This window comes from Cyprinodon tularosa, unplaced genomic scaffold (genome assembly GCF_016077235.1).
Source record: "Cyprinodon tularosa strain WSP-4 unplaced genomic scaffold, ASM1607723v1 ctg228, whole genome shotgun sequence".
Lineage (NCBI taxonomy): Eukaryota > Metazoa > Chordata > Actinopteri > Cyprinodontiformes > Cyprinodontidae > Cyprinodon > Cyprinodon tularosa.
Genome location: NW_024038851.1, coordinates 1,223,421 through 1,243,573, shown reverse-complemented (window position 1 = coordinate 1,243,573; position 20,153 = coordinate 1,223,421). Strand labels below are relative to the sequence as shown.

Sequence of the window (20,153 nt, the reverse complement as noted above, 5' to 3'; positions counted from 1 at the left end):
TGTAAATCTTTATGACTTATTAAGTAATAATTATATAAATATTTTAAATGACTGATAAAAATTTGTCCTAATGCTCACTGAAATTGTCTTCCTCTGACTTTCAAGTGTTTGTTAATAAATAGCTTGTGTGGAAGTTAAGTTGATTCCCCTGTCATTTTTCACTAAGTGTAATTTGAGATAAATAAATGAGGTTAAACTTTTCTGTTTGATAGGTTGTGTTTGAAATTGGCTTTTAAAAGACCAGGCAGCTACACTTGAAAGCAGGGGCGTCTCTAGGTTTAAGAGACAAGGGTGGCTTAGCCCCTAGAAGATAATGCGCGCGCCATGCGCGCGCCGAATTTTTTCAGTGCACCTGCTAAGGCGTTGTCTAAGACAAGGGTGTAACTTTGTGTTGAAAGTTGGTGGGGACGGCTCATAAGGAAAGGGAGCTACCTGCGCGACGCCTTTTTTTTTTTGTTGGAAAGGATAAAGCCAAAAAAATGCGAATAACATTATCAATTTAATGCTTACAGTTGAAAACATAACTGTTACAATATTCACTTATATATTTTGTGCAAAAAATATCACATAAATCTAAACAGACAGTACAAATCAAAGAAATCAAATAAATATATCAATTTTGTAGAACATTTATTGACAGTCAATTTTGGGTCACTTTTTAAAATTAATTTACTTTTAAACCAGGACTCGGACAAGATCTTATGGGACCTTAAGCAGAATATGATTAAGCAACTCCGTCTTTCTGTCAAGAACATCCACCAGCAGGGTATCCAGGGGGGGATTTACCATTAGGCAATACTAGGCAGTTGCCCAGGGCCCCAAGTTCTGGGGGCTCCATAAAACTCTGTTTCCATGTATGGTTAATACAACTAATCCTTATTTGTGCACATTAATTATGTTTTTGATAAAAATCCTTTGGCTAAAATGCCATCAGAACGCTGATAAATAGAGAGGAAAAAGGGACAAGAAGAGAGGGACAAAACCTAGAACAAATAATGGATGTCTATTCTATTAACATTTCTCTATCTGTAGAATGGGTCTGTTTTATGGGTTTTCTTCTCAGGGGGCCCCCTGCCTGTCTTTGCCTAGGGCCCCAAATTTCCTAAATCCGCCCCTGAGGGTATCAATACTGATTTGATAGAATCTGGGAGAGCGGACTATGTTCAACCATCCATTTTCTTTAACCTTATCCCTGAGTGGGATCAGGAGGTGCTGGTGCATATCTCTAGCCACGTTCTGGGTAAGAGGTGGGATCACCCTGGACAGGTCACCAGTCTGTCGCAGTATGTTCAACCAGCTTAAAAGTAATCGCTAATCAGATTTATTATTTGCACTTTTACTAAGTGAACTTTCTAACTCCCTTAAATCTGAAATTCCAATGCCAAAATTGTTTAAAGCTTTTATCTTTGGACCCCCTGCAGAGTGACGTCACACCTGCAAGATCCTATCCTTACCTTCCTGCTAGATTGCAAAAAGCAGCTTGCTCATGAGTTGTCAACATAACACGCTAAATCTTAAATGTACGTGTACATATAAAAGAAAAAGGGGCGCAGTGCTTGCAACTGAATGGCAACACTATCAAAGTCAGGAAAAAGTTTTAAGTAAAGCCGGGATTAAAACAGTAGCTACAAGTAGCTTCAAATAAAAGGTGTTCTTTATGTTCAACCTAAACACCAACTCCGATAGACCATCAGTAGAGCAGGTGTTTAAATTAATCAATCACTGCTGCGAAAGCTTATAGCAGTGAAAGCTAATATACCACAGCCATCACTTAATAAACGCAAAATAAACAACCCTCTAAAAACGGAAAACTGTAATGGACTGAAAGTCCTGTTTTTATGTGGGAAATTATTTGCGTGTGTTTTAGTATAATTCTGATATATTGGCGCTGTTGTCTGTTTCTATGGCAACGATACTGAATGTAGTGTAGCTTAGAGACCTGCATGGGTCGAGTTTTACCAACCCGCACCCGCCCGAACCCGTTAGAATGACTACCGAACCCGACCCGTCACCCGCGGATATCTTCAATTCAAATGTTATGGGGAGAGGTTGGAGGGGGGTGATGGGGAGAAAGCGAGAGGCAACAGATTCTTTTTTCTGAGTTTTTTTGTCGGGGTTTGTGGACGGTGAGCAGCGGGGAGAACTTTTTTTTTTTATTTTCTTTCTGAGGAGCGGCATGAATGGGGTTTTAATCAGATATACACAGCACCGAAAGCAAAATACGTGTACAAAATATTGGTGGGGACATGTCCACACCAGTCCTTAAGGAAGTTACGCCTATGATTGTTCAGATTAACTTGTCTTCTTTATGGCTTTTATTCGGTCCTTTACTGCATTTGTTTTGGGAAAATATGAGGAAAAAATAAATACAGAAAAAAATATATATTTTTTAAAATCGCAAAATAATTATAGGGTGGCTAATGCCAAAGAAAGGGTGGCTGAAGCCACCCTTAAATAGGTCTAACGACGCTTATGCTTGAAAGTCATGTTTATTTGAGGTAGAAGGAAAAAAAATTCCAAATCCTAATACATTCAAAAGTTCAAAAATGCTTGAAGAAATATATCTCACCATCTAATGTAGTGAGATGTGAATTTTTGACAATTTTATCTGTATTCTTTAATGATGAAAAAAAGCTAAATTAGAAGCTCAAACAGGAATGAAATAAATGTAGTTTCTTTTTTGGCTTATCTTCAATAAATCAGCATTTTTTTATATAACCCTGCTCCAAATGTGCTGCTTGATAAGATCCTCTAACTTAAATGGTATGGAACGGTTGAAAAATATTATTTTATCTCAAATCAAACCTAAAAATGTAAAAAAAAAAGAACAAAAAATGATTTTCTTTAAATGAGTGAAAATCTATTATTTTTCTGTTGTTTTCTTGTCTCAGTGAGATAAAAAGTGTATACTCTTTATTTTATACCAAAAGTGATTTATGTTTTTTTTTTTTTTTTATCTCAGCCTTCATCAAATCCAAGCTTTCCCAGAAGATATGTTTTTGACCAAGATCCAGTATCTGTATTTAGATTAACCAAGATTTTGGATAATTTATTTATACATATTAGTGAAATATTAGCTTATTTTAGCATAATTAGTTATCAGGATGAGTTTTCTGAAGGTTATTTTTTCTTTTATAAGCGGGTAATACATTTTTATAGAACTGATACAGCAAAATGACCCAATAAAGCCAACTTTAGCCTCTCGAACTCCTGATTCCAGAGATTTTTTTAGTCAAACTGAACAGAGAATCATCTCTCTTTTACAGTGTGGCCCAAAAACCTTCTTTTAACCAGTTGCTGTAGGTGTTGACAGCTGCAGGCAGGAGGGATCTTCTACAGTGGTCTGTCTTGCACTGGATCAGTCTTTGAAGATAAATAAGGAAGAAAGTCTAATCGATAGGGTATCAGTTACAGTTCATCTCCTAATGGGTATAGGACATTTAGGAAAACACCCACTGTTTTATCTTCTGATCTATGGTCTGTAACTCCTTATTAAAACCTCTCCCAGACTGCTGCTTGTTCTTCTTACTTCACTTTTAAAATAAATCATAGAAAGATGTAAAAATATTCCTAAAAAATATTAAATTCTCTTTAGTTAATCTGATTTTTGGGGATAAAGCATAAATTGCTGAAAATCCCATTAAATAAAGAGGTCTATTTAGTTTTTATTTACAATTTCTTAAAAAAAAAAAAAGTAATATAATTGAGAAAACAAGAAAAGAATGTGAATCTTCGAATGTTGAATAAGATTTATCTGTAAAAGCACATGATCTAGTCTAATCTTTGGCTCGTCAATGCAAAGCTGAGAAAATTTACTTTAGATTTAGCAACCATCTCGCCCAAGTATGAAATCTTGAAATATGTGGAAATGGAGCGTATTATAAAATACATTTGTTTTTAGTGACAAAAAGCACACATGCTCTATGATTTACAATGCGGCTGCTGTTGAATGTGTCCCTGGGTGAGTTTTAATCAACACATGAAATAACACTGCATCCAATTTGACCAAAACCAGTTTTAGTCCTGACCAAATTAGGGAAGACTAAAGCTAGATATTTTTCCTGTAAGTTGTGACTCCTGGTGACGTTTTGGTAATGCAATTCTCCCCCCCAAAAAACCTTAGAAGATATTAAATCATCACGAAACCAAGAGGATGTAAACAGTCTGTGGGTTCTACTGTATTTCTTTAACATAGACATCAAAGTATTGTTGTATTAAATCAGAGAACGCACTGAAGAGGTTGAAGTAAAGCTCAAGATACATAAGAAAAGGAAAACGGAACTTTTTACTGAATTAAAAAAGATCAAATAAATTGGACAGATGTATAATTTAATAGTTTTATTAAGGAACAGTACACATGCACCATGATTGGACCGGTGACCCTCTTCAGACCATGAGCACACAGCTTCTAGCATCTCATCACCTGAACGTCCACATCCAGAGCCTCAGCCCCTGCAGCAGCCGTCACCGTTTTCCTGCCGACATCATGTCACATCATATAGACACAGAAAATAAAAGGCGACAAAGAAACCTTCAGGTTCAAACAGTGCGATGCTTTCAGAAGTTTAAGTTCTGTCGTTTAAACGGCGAAGATGCAGGTTTTGAGGGGTTCACTGTAAGGATAGATCTGTAGCTAACTAGAAAGGCACAAACCAGAAAGTAAAAACATAGAATCCACTCATACCAGTATGAGCACTGAAAGTTGCACTGGAATTTTTCTTTTGCATCAGCAGTTAATCTGCTATGCTAATACAACCGACCCCCGAAAAAATCCCAGAATACATTGCTGTAAACGGACCATCGTTTCTGTCATCAACATATTTCTATTATTCTCTTCGCTTAAGATGTTTCATTTTCCCTTCAAACATGACAGAACCAACACCCCCTCACAGAGTTAATACAGTGCTATATGTGCAACATGAAGACGTGTATGTAATTTGTTGTCATGGAGATTGTTAATAGGCCACAGAGGTGCATGCATGGACTGCTTTAGAGTCTAAAATCTGGATCAGATCGACTAAAAACAGTCAGTGTGTGTGTGTGAATACAGAACGTACTGAAAAACATCCATCTCACCAATACAGAACGTTCTCTTACATATATTCATCTTAAAAAAAAAAAAAGGTAAGACATGATGCACATGGTATATACATTTACTGTACAACGGTAACTTTATGATGGACGAACATTTTGTTAAATAAAGTCTATTGCAGCCCGCTTAAGTCTCTTTGGATTTTCTGTCACTTTTCTGTCTTTACCTTAATTTCTATCAGTCCTTAAAAGAGAAAAGGCAGAAAGTCCAAAAGCTGGATTCCAACAACCACCTTCTTCTCAGTATCCTTCCTTGTTCAAAGAGCTGTTCAGTTTCCTGTCTTGTTTTCTACTGGAAACTCCTTCCACTCTGGTCTCTGGTTCATGTCGCAGCCTCCCTGTTGGACCCGATTCAGTCCAGCTTTCGTGCTCCAAGTTTAAGAGGCCCTTTAGCAGCTTTACGTTCGGCCCGCTTGGCCTCCAGCTCTTTTCTCCTCTCCTCTCGTTTCTTCTTCGATAGCTCTGACTTGCTGAGATCTGAGTTAAAACAATCATTTATACTTAATGACTGAAGGAGAACAAAGTTTATATAACAATTACAGATGTATTTATTGTATAAACTATTTAATTTATTGTTAAATATTATTTTCCTTTACAGTTATAATAAAGTTGGTCTAAATACACAAATTCCCAGTACAATAATTTAGATTTGGTTGTGATCTGACAAAAACGTGAAAATATTTCAGTTTCAATGCTAACTGGCCTTCTTTCACAAGCTGTTTTTGTCACCTTCAGTTAAATGGAACTAAAACTAGAATAACTTTGGTGCCATAATGCCAAGTTAAGGTTCTTAACAGAGACAGAGAGCACAGCATAAAAAAGCTGCCAGTTCTTCCTGATATCTTAAAATGTTGAGTAATTCCCCTTAATATGTGACGCCTTCATTTTAGTGAGAACCTGAAACTTTGATTTCTGAAGCTTAATAGCACAATGTTAGCACTTTAATATGTCCTGCATCAAGGACATGATAAGGGATCTCAGCTGAAGGACTCACTTTGGCCTCCTTCCACAGACTCCCAGCTCTCGGTCCCCCAGTCTCCTATCGTCTCTGAGCTCCAACCTTCTCCAGCCTGTTCAAAACAGACATAACAACAACATCAGTGAGAAGGCCGCATTTCTATCATAAACAGCGTCCCAGCACTGTGCTTGGACCATATTAGAATTATTTAAGTGTTTAGATGATTGCTGGCAAAAAAAAAAGAAAAAGTTAAAAGGCAAATTTATCTGATTCGGTTTTTAACAATCATGGTGGCCCACACCTTTTTAAAATAAACACTATCTGACCGCAGCAGAAAATATAGATGAACAAACGTATCTTTCATTTTGTTTAAATTTATATTCAAACAGGTAACAGCGAATCAGGAATAAAGAATTACTTTTAAATTAAACCGTAAAACTTAATAGGATTTTTTAAAAATATAAAACAGCATCAATTTTCCCCATCAGATATTAGTATTATAATTCCTGTAAATCATAACATGTATTAATGGTTAGACACATAGATTTAGCAAAATATATAAGCTGTTTAAAAGCACTTAGTTGCAGCATATATCAGGTTTTTTTACCAGCTGATTATTTACACTGTCTGCTACTAACAGACATGCTGTATTAAAGATGGTTTTAAGCCAATAAGAGTGATGAGCAACATGAATTTAGATTTCAGCCCATGAAGTAGGAGCTTTCCAAACATTCTTTTTTGTTTTATAAGCATGGTTAAAATGAAACCGTTTCAATAAATTAAGCTTTATTTTTTATGATAAACTATAAATAGATGTCTGTTATGGCTCTCTACACATACCAGACATTATTTGGAATGTACGTACACCACTAAAACAATCTCGTTGGCGCCCTCATCAGGTTAAAGGAAGTCACTGCATCTGATTTTGTGCCATTTGCTTAGTGAGGAATGGTGGATAAATGATTTCAGCAGCTCTACCCAGGGAAGCTGCTCTACACTAACTAGCTCCTCCAACACACCATGGTTTACATTTTCTTCATTATAAAAGTACATTAAAATATTTAATGTATTACAGTAAAAAAACATAAAAAAAACAAGTGTAAATCATCTCTCCAGCCTAGTATTGATTTGACATTAGTTGATTCAGTCACATGGCATAAGCCAGATTTATAGTCTGTAGTTCAGAAAGTCAGAGTCAGAGGCTCAAACTGGTCCGGCTCAGGGCCAATAGCCTCCTCTCCTCCCCCCCGTTTCCTCTGTCCCTGATGAAGATGTTGGAGAGAAATCCTCCAAATACAAGTTAAATCCCTTTAACATTTTTGAATAATAAATAAAGAGTTTTATATCCCAGTCCTGATTCAAAACTTAGATGTCTGCCATAAATTCTAGTGCTACCGAAGCTCTGCAGATGACAGAGCGATATGACCCAATGATCCACAATGAAAAAAACGTATTTAAACATCAGACGTGGGTTTGTATCTGTATCTCCTGGTTTGTTCCTTGTTGGGATCTCACCGTGGTGGCAGACGTGCTTCTCTGCGACACGCTGGCGAACAAGTCGTTCTGATTGGCGCCCTTCCCGGTGCCCCCTTCCCAGTTGTACTCGCTGGCTAATCGGACACCTTCAGGCAGAGGCAGGTTTTTACTGGCAGGCCTCACATCCGTCTCCTCCTCCCCCCAGTCGTTGCCCCAGCCTTCCTCGCCCGCCGAGCTCTGCCCTTGGCCTTCCTTCTCGTTGGACCAGCTGTCGTCAGCATCCCAGCCTGAACTGCTCCAGTCAGAGCTCTGCTTTTTAACCGCCATAGAAGCAGAGGATCTTCCAGCCTATATGGTGAAAGAAAGATTTTAGCTAAAGCTCAGATTCATTCAACAATACCCTGCACTATTTGAGCTGACGGGTATGATGTCATTAAACAGGTAATGCTTCAATAAGCAGAGAATATAGCTGAATTGAGGATGGCACATAAAGAACCCCTACTCCTCTATCGCTGGCCTTCTTTTTGGACGATGCAGTTCCAGACCAGTCTGTGTTCCAGTCATCAGCCTGAGCTTTCCCTGGCTCCTGGACAGAAAGAAACGGCTAATCCAGTTTAATCCCGTCTACGTTCATGAGAATGTGGCATCAGAATAAATAGGTGTACCTCCAGGCTGCCCCAGTCCTCCTCTTCGTCCCAACGCTCTCCAATCTGCTCCTCATCATTGTCTGTGGCTTCATGGGTCTGAGACTGGTTGGCAGGGTCAGAAGCACTGAGCTGAGCTGAGGGGGATTGTTGGGTTTTATCCTCAGCACCTAAAAGATTGAAATTATTACCACAAACAGAATAAGGATCAGGGGGTTACAGTCCAATCACAGCCCAACATCTGGACCTTCTTAGTTTATCTTAACGAAATAAAAAGCTGTACCTTTACTTAAGGCTGATGCTCCATCAGTGGAGGGCGTGCTGGCGTTCGTCAGACCACCACCCTCCGATGCTGGCCCCCCCTCGGCACCAGGGTTATTGCGGATGAGTTTGGAGGTTAGCGAGGACACGCCGGTCACGGCCCAGCCGGCCCAACTAGAGGCAGCGCCTGCTGGCTGAGCGCTGGACCCCACATCTTTCTCTGAGGCAGAGCAGGAAGAAGAACCCAGAAATCAGAGATGCGCTTCTCGTCTTGTTTGTTCCTCTGTTTTCTTGATGCATTTTTCTTTTTAATTCGATTGTTATTGCTACGTTCCAACAAATCATCCAGCTCAGCACATATACTGTAACCATAGTGAACTATCTGCAGCAGGAAAACATGGCCACTGTAACCCTCCTCTGATATTAAGTTTAGAAACATTTCCAAAGTCCTTACCACTTCCCAAACTAGTTTGCTGTTTGAAACATCTGTCCCAGGGTTTTTTCTTAATTAGCTCATTGTTTGCTGCTGTTGAGATTTTGTGCTGTTCGGCAATCCTTGACTTTCTGCATCTGTTTCCCGTCCTTTCAACCCTTAGACTTCCTCACTCACACTAAGAATTATCTACTGCCTGGTTCCACCCCACTTTTTCCACACTGGTTTCTCCATCGTTCCACCAGGGATGTAAATCCCACCCATCATGGCGATTTGATTCACTATCCATTTCCTGACCCAACGATTCGATTATTTTCCATACCCAAGAATAAACCATGATACGATTCGATTAATTGAATAATTTTTTTTTTTTTTTTTTACTTACAGGCTAGACAATGTCTCAAATTTGAAATAAATCAATTAAAGCTGCAATATCGTTATGCATTTTATTTGAGAAACAACAGCAAATAACAGAAGTAGCAAAGTTTTATTCCACCTAGGCCTATGAAAACCTCATTCACTGAAAAATAATAATGCCTCTGTGTTTATGTGAGTGTGTGTGTGCAAGCGGAAAGAGGGTAGTGGCTAAAGGAAGCGAGGTAGAAGGGCAGAATAGCTTTAGCGCCACCTCAGCGCGGGAGTCAGAATTACGTCCAGGAGCAAATGGAAAAAAAATAGACCGGAGGAAAAAAAAAACATAAATCGATACTCTTATGGACGTGTGGATGCGTTGGATCGTCAGCTGTTGGATTGATGCATCGATACAAAGCGATTATTATTTACACCCTTAGGTTCCACCCCACCTGGTTTCTCCTTGGTTCCACCCCATGTGCTTTGTCACAAGGAGGGGTCGCTGAAAGAATCTAATGGACTTTCTTATTTAACAATCAGGTTATTTAAACTTAAAGTTTGATACTTAAAATCAAGTTGCTCATTATTTCATAACTTGGAATAAAATCAAAATATTTAAACAAAGATCTGAGATGAAAAAATCAACACCCCTTAAAATAACAAAGATGAATTACAAAAAATGGAGACTAAAACATTAACAAACAAACTGAGTTTGTGATGTTTTGCTTTTCAGACTGACCCACCACTTTCATCTAGACATCAAAGACATTTCAAAGTAATCTGTTATTATAGGGTTCTCGAAGCTAAAGATGTAGAGAAAACTATATAAACCAAGTTTTATATTCTTTTAGTAGAAAGTAGCTTAAAATGTTTAAACTCTGGGCAATCAGAAATGTTCTCTACCATCCAAAAACTAACAGTTGTTTACCTGAATTGTTGAAACTGATCTGAACATGACTGGATATGATATAAATAGATCCTGACAACATTCCCACACCTAAAACAAGCTGTATGACTGAATTTTACCGGAATTAAAGTCAACTGAATTTGGATCCAATTAAACCAGGCAGGAATTGGACTTGTATGTGTTAAAAGAAAGATGCTGTTTGGAGACATTTACTGTGAAGTGATTTTATAAATAAGATGAATAAAAACCTCTGAAAGTTCAACTTTAACATCAGACCCGGAAATATTTGTGAAAATGCAGAAATGTAAACTTTATGTTCTCTAAATATTAACCTAAATAAACAATTTGGTGAATTTGCTTTTGTTAATCAGACAATCCAGCTTTCAGCTTGTGAAATGTAGAGTAATGGAGGTTAGATGAAGGTTGTAAGGCTGCACTTATGAAACATACAGTCCGTCCCATTACTTTTTTTTTTTTTTTTTTAAATAAGTTTTTCTTTTGAGACTCTGCAGGTTAGATCAGGTGTTTACTTACCGATCTCAGCCAGCTTACTTGGATCTTCAGAGACTGTCTCCAGCTTGGAAAGGAAACTCTTGATGGCTTTAAAGGCCTGAGAAACAGAGAAAGGTTGGCTTGATCTGAGATGAAGCAGCGTCTGATAGCAGTATGTGTGCAAACGTTCCTCTACCAACTGTCAATCTGGGTTCAAGTTCTGTTTCTGTTCCAAAGTTACAAATTATGGCTCAAGTAGATGTTTAGGGCATAAATCAAAACTCTTATGCTTTGATTTCACTGCCATCAGTAAATCTATATCTAATACATATTTTAAATGCTACTGATCAGATTGCATTAAATGATACATGAACAACCTTTTGGACAGGTCAAAGTGAACCCAAACAGTACCTGCTCCCTGACGCCCTTATCAGGATCCACGGTGACGGCACAGAGGGTGGGCAGGATCCGGGCTGCGATCTCTGTAACACTGTAGTAGTTGTGTGTTGCTGCAAAGCCCAGAACACCAGCAGAACGCGAAGCAGGAAACGGGTCTTTAGTTGCTCGAGAGAAGGCAGAGATCAGAATTCTCTGTCGGGTCTGCAAAGAAAAGGACATTTAATACCTTTTTTGTGTGTTTTTTTTTCATGAATAAAAATACAATGAAAACAACCACAGTGTTTGTTTTACCCCAGCGTTGAGGTAGGAGGCGATTTTGCCCAAACACACGGTGGTGTTGCATCGGATCGGGCCCTGCTCATCTCTGGCCTGCAGCCGGGCGAAGTGACGCATGAGCTCCTGGTTCAAGTTGGTCTCGTTCAGTTTGGGAGCCAGCAGCAACATCGACTGAGGTGACCAGGATGGAAAAAGATGGAGGACTTAGGTCCAGAAGAGCGGACAAGGCTTCTACATTTGATTCTGTAAACTCCATACCTTAACGGTCTGCTCTCTGATGGCGGGGTTGGTGTCAGTGAAGCCATGAACAACATGAGGGAAAATCTGGGAATTAACAGCTGCCTCGTTAAGATACTGGATAAACTGCTCCATCTGGGAAACAGAAGAGAATAAAATTCATGGTTGGTGATAAATAATCACTTTCAACCTGCCGTATGTGGATGTTCATCGTTATTGGCTAAAGGAAACTTTGATCCCTAAAGTTTAGAGTTTAGTCTAAAATATAGATTTAACTCAATAAACAGATATATCAGATTACAAAAGTTTTAATGTTTTTTTATTTTTTTCCCCATACATATGCAGTCAGAATTAAACATATAAGCTTCAATAAAAGGAAAATAAGCCAAAAATATGTGAATACAAATATCAATTGTTGGGCTTCAGAGGAATCACATGAGCCATCGAGAAGCTTTCAGTTCCACTGTGATTTGACAGGGAATTATATTCTAGTTTAAATTATCTGGTTTCTTTGCACAGTAGCAGCTTTTAAGTTTAGTCATTTTAATGGGGATGGAGGCTGTTATTTATGTTATTAAATTCTTTAATAGTTTGGATGTTGATTCTGAATCATTTAGCAGTCTGCACACCAAACCTAAACTATCCTCCTCTGAAGAGAAGGAATTGATTCAAAAACTGATAACCACTAAGGATTAGGCCTATAAACTGGAAGTTAGTAGAACACCAATGTTACTGTCTCCAGTTAGGCATGGTTTATATTAGTCAATCTACCTTTTAATGTGTAAAACTTGAGTAATAATCCAGGCCTTCCAGAAAACTTCTTGAGAAGGAGAAGGCCACCTTTAAATGCACTAGTATGAAATGTGATCTACCTGCTGTAGGAGTCGTATTCTCATCGCTCGGTCTGTGGAGGAAAACATCTTCACGATGACTGGAATGATTTTCTGTTGGTATTCTTCTGCTGACAGGAACTTCCCCACCTGTAACACAGACAGTCGGTGATTTTCTTCTTTCCTAATGAAATTTTTCTGTTTGAAGCTTAAAGAGAGAGTCACAGTTGAATGGAGACATAACATGATACCTTAAATAGGGGCGTTAGGATGACAGCGCCTGCGTTTCCAAACTCAAAGGCTGTGAGCAGCTGAGGCAGGACTTTATGTTTACAGAAGTCTTCGGGAAAAGAGTCTAGATGATCGTTAAGATCCTGAAAGAACTGCTGTTTCTCAGCGGGGTCCTTAATCTGGCAAAGAACAGTTTAAAGATGTCCTCGTCATTTTTAGAAACCACTTTATTTCATGTCAGAAACTCTCTTTTAAATCAGTAAAACTGAATTCAGTTAGCAGACTCGATAGGCCCTGACATAAAAATGTTTTTGGTTTTTAACTATCCAAAATAAAGCTGACCTGGATCTCCTCCAGGAAAAGGTTGCTTTCCACAAAGCTGTTGCTGAGGAATCCTCCAGGAGCCCTGCAGTTCTGGAGGAAGCGGCCTGGGTTGGGTCGTGCCCGGGGATTAGCCCCGACTAGCTCACAGTAGTGGGGGACCAGGGTCTTTGGAATCTGTAGAAAAACAAAAAAATAAAATTAAATCACCAAAATATCAATCAATCAATCAATTAAACAGGGAAATTATTAATAAAAGACATAGTTTGGTAAAAATAATATTTAAAACCTATCTACACCTAGCAGCATTTTTTCTTTTCTTTTAAATCAAAGATCAAATTGGAAAAAAAAAAAAAAAAAGTCTTAAATAATTTGATAAGGACAAACAATGATGCTGCAAATACATAATAAAAAATGTGTTGGTTATTAGGAGCCAACATACCTTTCCCAGAGATCTGAGGGATGATGTCCGAGGCAGCGGTCCATTAAAAACCTCCCATATCAGACATCCCAACCGCCACACCTCTGCTGTCCTGGAAACCAAAATAAAACCAGATCAATATCTCTGCTATCCACCTGTTAAAATGTCCTTTGAAGGCCCTCTGTCCTCACCATTTCTCCCCACTACTGTTGGGCGTCTCTGGTGGGTCGTATTTCTCCATATCAGGGTACACCGCCTTCGGGCCGGGGAGAGAGACCCCACTGGGGTCACCCTGCTCAGGAGCCACATGATCCAGGGCACCCAGCTTCCACTCTCCTGCCCGATCCACAAAAACAGCCCAAATGCCCAGGTTGTTATGAAGCAGGTGGCAGTCATTGACCAGAAAACTCAGAGCTTTCTGTAAGGAGAAAGAAACAGCAAGGAATACAGGGCGAGGATAACTTTTAGCAAATACTGAAGGATCTGCTAAACAAGATGTTCCCTGACAGGATCAGATATTATCTCAGCAGATTCTTACTACTATTTGGTGCAGACCCCAGGAGATCTCCAGTTCCCCGACGCCGCCCTTCTCAGCCTGGGTCTTCAGGTGAACTGCTAGAGGGGTCACCTGCTCGGTGACCACATAAAGGCTCTTATCTGTCTGCCAGAAAAACAAATAAAGAAGCAAGGATGAATAAAAGTGGGGTGTTTTAAACCTACAAATATTTGCTCCACTACTGCAGTCTCAACAGACTCCTAAAAATTCTCCTTTTTCATGTTAGTCCAGTCTACCAGAGCCTCCAGTTCTTTGTAGCTAAATGCTAATCCTAGCATAATCCAAAGTTGTATAAATGGTGTAAAGCTTTACATGGTGTACAGTAGTGTGAATAAATTGATGCATGGAACTTTTACAGCACAGGAAAGGGAATGGCCATTATGGTGTATAACATTTGGATTGGAAATCGTTTGAATTGGAGCGATTCAAGAAGAATTTAAAAGGTAAGACCTTTTGCAATCAATTCACGGGGCCCAATCCTACATTCTCCATATTTATACAGCAAAGTGAAATACTGCTAGTTAGTATCAGCATTGGATTATTAAAGAGCAACCAGAAGACTAAAAAGACAACAGACATATTTTACAGAAGCACCTCTATCAGCAGAACAGCAGCGTAGTCTAAAAAGCACTGAGGTGTTAAACTCATAAAGGTTATAGGGAAACATCCCCTAATAATCCAAGGGTAATGAAAACAAAACATTGAAAATACTTTCTGTATAATAATCCTGTTACAAAGAAGAAGGTTGGGGATGCACTACATATATATCTCCTATGCACCTTTCTCTTCCTCCAGCACCTTCTTCTTCTCCTTTGACTATTTGAACTGATGTAATGAGTAAATTTCTCCACTGTGAGATCAATAAAGTCAATCAATCAAAGAAGCAAATGGACTTTCTCCATTTATAATCCATTTCTTTATTCAAACTAGGGCTAACACATCTCTCATATTAATCGTGATTAATCGATTATTTAAATAATCGGCAAGTAATTTAGTAATCGATTGATCGTTAACTGAAGTAAAGAGACTCTAAAACATCTCTTTAGCTGACAGAGCAACAGTAATTATACAAAAATTGCAACAACAAAAAAAAAATACATAAATATTTTGTATTTTAAATCTTAAAAAAAAATATCCGTTAATATGCTCTACCCAGAACTCCGAAAGTGGAAAAGCTTTTGATTCACTTGCTTAAATTCTTTTTAAAAAATTTTCTTTTAGGGTGCTTTTGCTATCCGATTATTAATCGAATCGATTGGCAAAATAATTGTTAGTTGCAGCTCTAATTCAAACATTTAGGACTTTTTAATAACCTGAATGGTTTAACATTGTAGATCTACACAGGGAAAGCATACAGACTTTTTACACATGCAATGTTTGTGTAAAAATGTCACTTTCGAAAAATCTAATATATTTCTGTCTATTTTTAAATATTTTTCCAAAAAATATTATTGTTGTAAGTAATAGTATAAAATGTAAACATAATTTTAGAGCAGCTTATCAGAGACTTTATGCTTTGAATATTTAATCACCAAAACGCCTGCATATCTCCTATCAGATGGATAAAGAAATGCACATATACATGGATGGATGGACTGAGACAATGGCTAAAGACCAAAAACCCATCCAGATTATGAAAATAAACCGAATCTCCATCCTTGCGGTGTGAAGCAGCTCTATACTGTAGGATCCAATACAGCCATTGAAGATGTCACATTATCACACACAGACAAACAGCTACCATTAAATAAATTTAGGAGACAAATGAGGAAGGTGTGCTGCTGCTTAACTAGCTTCTAAAACAACAGTACAAATAGAACTGCTCACTCACCTCCCTCTGAACATAAAGCATGGGCAAAAAAAGCACATGTAAGAAAAAGCTGAACATCTTTCAGTGCTGAGGCTTAAAAAAAAGACTTTTTAAACAAATATATGAACAATATGACAGAAAATGCATACCTCCAGTCCATCTACATATGCTAGGATGTTAGGATGACGCAGGGTCTTCATCCGCTTGAAGGCAGCTTTGGCTAACTGGCTCTGCTGCTCTGTCCCCTGGGCCACCTCATAGACAAACACAGACACCGGATCCCCGGAGGTCTGAAAAAAGCGACCAACGATTAAACTATTAAACAACAACACTGAGATCAGATATTAAATGCTAGAAACTAATCAATCCGTTCATCTCCTGAAAGGAGGAAGTTGGCGCTCAAGTGTCATCTGATCCTGCGGTAAAAACGATGAAGGGGAAAGATGGTCTGAATTTATTGTTTTAAATAAAATGACAGCATTGGAGTCAGCAATCTGTATCAGTTTAAACGCGAGACAGGTCATTTATTTAGACGTTATTGTAAATTAATTCGCTTTAAACAAGGTGACGTGGCGAGAAATGCGTGTCTCTGCAGGAGTAAACACCGATGCTAGCTTCACTTGGAAAGAAAACACCCAGATTAAAAAAATCTACGGTGGCATTGAATGAAAAAAACTAAATCTGAGAACATGTTAACAGTCCGTATCAGGAGGACAAATTAAACTCTTGGTTTTGTTTTATTGCTTTGATGAAAGGCCTCCATAAACAGATGAGCTAAAGCTAACAGTTAGCGAAGGATCCGCAACCTTTACCTTTCTCTTCCCCCGGTGCAGGGTCCATATTCCCGACTTCTCTGGGCTGTCTGGGAGAATTTCATAAGCGAAGTCTTTGACGGGATCCCTGGCGAAAAAGGACCACATTTCACTTCGCTCCCAAACCTCATCAAACACTTACAGAGACACGGCGGCAGAGCTCTGCAGACTGATGCCTCAGAAGCGGCTAGTTGTTGGCTAACGGGGTAACTCAAATTGGAGCGGATGAAAAATAACTCCGTGAGAACCACGATTCACAACAATCGTTCCGGAAATCAGTTCCGTCTGTTTTTTTAACAGTACCGGTCATCTTCCAAAAAACTACTTTAAAATTGAAAACCTAATTTTACATAAGACGTATATAATTTATATTTTGCAACCAGAGGGCAGTAAAAAAATATATATATATATATATTTTTTTTATCTTTTAGATCATCTGACCAACTTTTAGTATCAGACAAAGATAACCACAGTTAGTAAACAAAAAAAAAAGCAATTAAAATCTTATTTAAGGGGGAAATCTACAACCGACTTTGCCTATATGGAAAAGTACATGCCCAATCAAATCATATCTAGAGAAATTCAAGAGCAGACCAGCCGCAATTGATCTCTGTTACTCTTGAGTTGGTTAGGAGATGGCCGCTCACACTGAGCCTGGTTCTGCTGAAGGTTTCTTCCTGTTAAAAGGAGTTTTTCCTCTCCACTGTCGCTACCAGCATGCTTAGTGTGAGGGATTGCATCCAAGTCAATGAGTCGATGTAATCAACTGGTTTTTCTTAGATAGAAAACTTTGAATCAATTTGACCGTATGATCTGGTGAACTGTAAAGCGTCTTGAGATTACGTGTTGTGAATTGGTGCTAAAGAAATAAACTGAATTGAAATTATGAAGCCACTGCTAATGCTTTTGGACTCCAGCAAACCACAGTATACACAAATAGAGTACTATGCAATGTTAATGAACCCTGCCAGGATAGGCATCCTACCGAAATCCCAAATTATTCCAAGAGTTTGTTTGTCAATCCAATGGTTAACAACAATGGTCAAACTTGCATGCTATGAGAAGGTCACTTATGGTCTTCTTGATAAGCTACACCAATATGACTGTACTTGGTCTGCATTAACCAACTGGCTGACTGTACCTTAATGTACTTTAATATATAAGTCAAATGATGGTTGGTGTGATGTTCTATGTAGGTGTGCTTGTTTTGGTGTCAATCAATAAATAAATATGTATTTATATAGCACTTTACAACAACCAGCAGGTACCCAAAATGCTTAACAAAATGAGTAGAGTCACAACATACAATAGAAAGAGTGAATGTAGAAAACAGTAAAATCAAAAGTTTACAAAGATAGTGAAGAATGAAATTGTCACCCACTGCTAAGTATGAAAAGTCAGCCTAAACAGATATGTCTTGATTTTTGTGACTCCTCCAGGGTGTTTGAAATGAACCCAGAACTATATCTAAAAAACAAAAAACAACAACAAGCAAACCACTGGCCTACCTTATCTTAGGGCCATAAAAAAATATATATATATAAATATATATATTTAACATAACTAAAAATAGTAAAACTCAATAAAAGGGTAAAATACAGCATGAAAATATGAAATCAGGCAATGATATGAATTTTATTAAGGTAAATAAACAAGGTCATACCAATTAGGTCCTGCCAGTGTTAAAAGCCAGCGAATAAAAGTATGTTTTGAGCTGTGTTTTAAACCTCTGTACCTGCAGAAGCTGCTGCTCTGCTGACCTGACGGACCGAGGAGGCAAGTAGAGGTGAAGAGTGATAAGATGGGGTAGGGTTATTTTGGCACTTAAAAACAAAGATAAGGATTTTAAAATCAACTCTAAAATGCACAGGCAGCCAGTGGAGCGAGCCCAGGACAAGAGTGATGTGATCATGTTTCGTAGAACCAGTTAAAAGTCGCGTTTGCACCAGCTGTTTGCGAGACAGCAAAGACTGGCACGCACCAACATCTTTTTGATCCTATTAAAACATCTCCCATCATTTTTACCATTCATTCTTTAATTTTTGTTTGATAACACACCAATATGGGCTGGTATCCATAGAAACACCATTGTCTGATGTAATCTGACATAATGTCTTTCTACACTGCACCCCCATACAGATAAAAAACAAAACTCTTTATTAGAAATAGGACCAAGCTGAATATACGGTACTTATTAAATCTCCATGTTGCTTGGTGCATATTGGTCAAACTACAAGAGAGTTATTACATATTTCTGAAAAGATATCCTATACCAGAGCTGCTGGACAATCCATTATTATTACAGCTCCAAATTTGTCACCATGTGAACAATGGCTCAGCAGTAGTCTTTCAGGTGTACAGACTTCACAATAGGCTCGCTCAATTTGAATATTTAGGGGCATAGTCTCTTAGGGATGTACTAAATTATGTTGCTAGGGGTGTAGCTATACTTTTGTTCTGAGAGAATCATTTTAGACTGTTATATAAACAGCATACATGCTTCTTTTCATTGTGTCAAAGCAAAATTTCTCCAGTGTGAAAAGATATAGTTAAGCATCTGCAAAAATTCTGCGGTGTACTTACTTTTTTGATACACTGTACAGTATCTTCGTAACCTTTCCTGACCACAGAAGAATGACCAAAATTAAGGAAGGATTCTACAATAATGCCGGTAACATTTTAGGCTACATTTCACATACGTAACTTGGGAATAGGGGGACAAATTTTCCCCCATTCTTTAATTCTGTTGATGTTCCAGACTGCACACATTAAAAAAACGCCCCTCTGGAGCAGATTAAAGGGATTTTGTTAACAGAGAATTGTAATGTTCAGGTATGAGTATGTTAGAGCTAGGCCTGTCAAATATTTGCATTCATTTGAATTACATTGCCTGAAGACGTCTTGCTACGTCCTGGATCCCTTCTTTAAAAAAAACAAAGAAAAAAAAAAACAACCTAACTTTTAGTAAAAGAAAAAATTCAGTTAGGACAAAAACAGATCAGATTTTGCATCACAAACCACTGATTTAAACTATTCTTTTTCCTCTCTGCATCCTACATCTTTTCTGGTTTTAATTACTAAAAAAATAAAAAGTTATACCAATAGCCTTCTAAATGAGCACATTTTCCATGATTTTACTCGTATGAAACTAAGACTTTCCCAGCATAAGGTATGAGGAAGATATCAGCAGGATTCCACCAAGCATCCCAGTTCAACAGTTCATTTAATAAGATTTATCTAAAGGTTTTCATCAGTTATTGAGTAAATAGGTTTAGCTGTAATTTAAGGACATATTCTAATATATCTGCAATGTGGGAACTATAAATATATATTTTTTAATTGCTATTTTGCACAGCTTGCTTAACTAAGGATTTCTTTGCTGTTGAATATAAGACATTTTGCCAAAATATATTTATATACATACATTGTTTAGATTGATCTATCTTTCTACCCCTTTTCTATCATTACATTGGCTTTTATTTGTTCATGCTCCTAGTGATTCATTGATCCCAGTGGTTGTCACCTTTATTCCACTCTGGATTCTCATGAGTGTAGTCTTTGATAACTTAATAACAAAAAAGAAAAAATGGTGTTGAAAAGTTTGATATTCATTTTTTTCCCTTTTTATGTCAACTATCACGGTTGCT

General features: G+C 38.0%; 1 protein-coding gene across 1 annotated transcript; it reads right to left on the bottom strand.

Moving 5' to 3' along the window:
• Positions 1–4,323: 4,323 nt before the first annotated feature.
• scyl1 (SCY1-like, kinase-like 1) lies at positions 4,324–16,747 on the bottom strand. The gene is made up of 18 exons (XM_038286591.1): positions 16,507–16,747; positions 15,844–15,984; positions 13,867–13,989; positions 13,520–13,746; positions 13,350–13,440; positions 12,929–13,084; positions 12,607–12,765; positions 12,398–12,505; positions 11,547–11,660; positions 11,304–11,459; positions 11,025–11,213; positions 10,656–10,731; positions 8,453–8,650; positions 8,191–8,339; positions 8,028–8,111; positions 7,565–7,873; positions 6,086–6,161; positions 4,324–5,568 (listed from the first exon to the last, which is right to left on the bottom strand). Exons 1-18 carry the CDS (start codon positions 16,612–16,614, stop codon positions 5,444–5,446), a joined length of 2,589 nt encoding a protein of 862 aa, XP_038142519.1. The 5' UTR covers positions 16,615–16,747; the 3' UTR covers positions 4,324–5,443.
• Between the last annotated feature and the right edge of the window lie 3,406 nt (positions 16,748–20,153).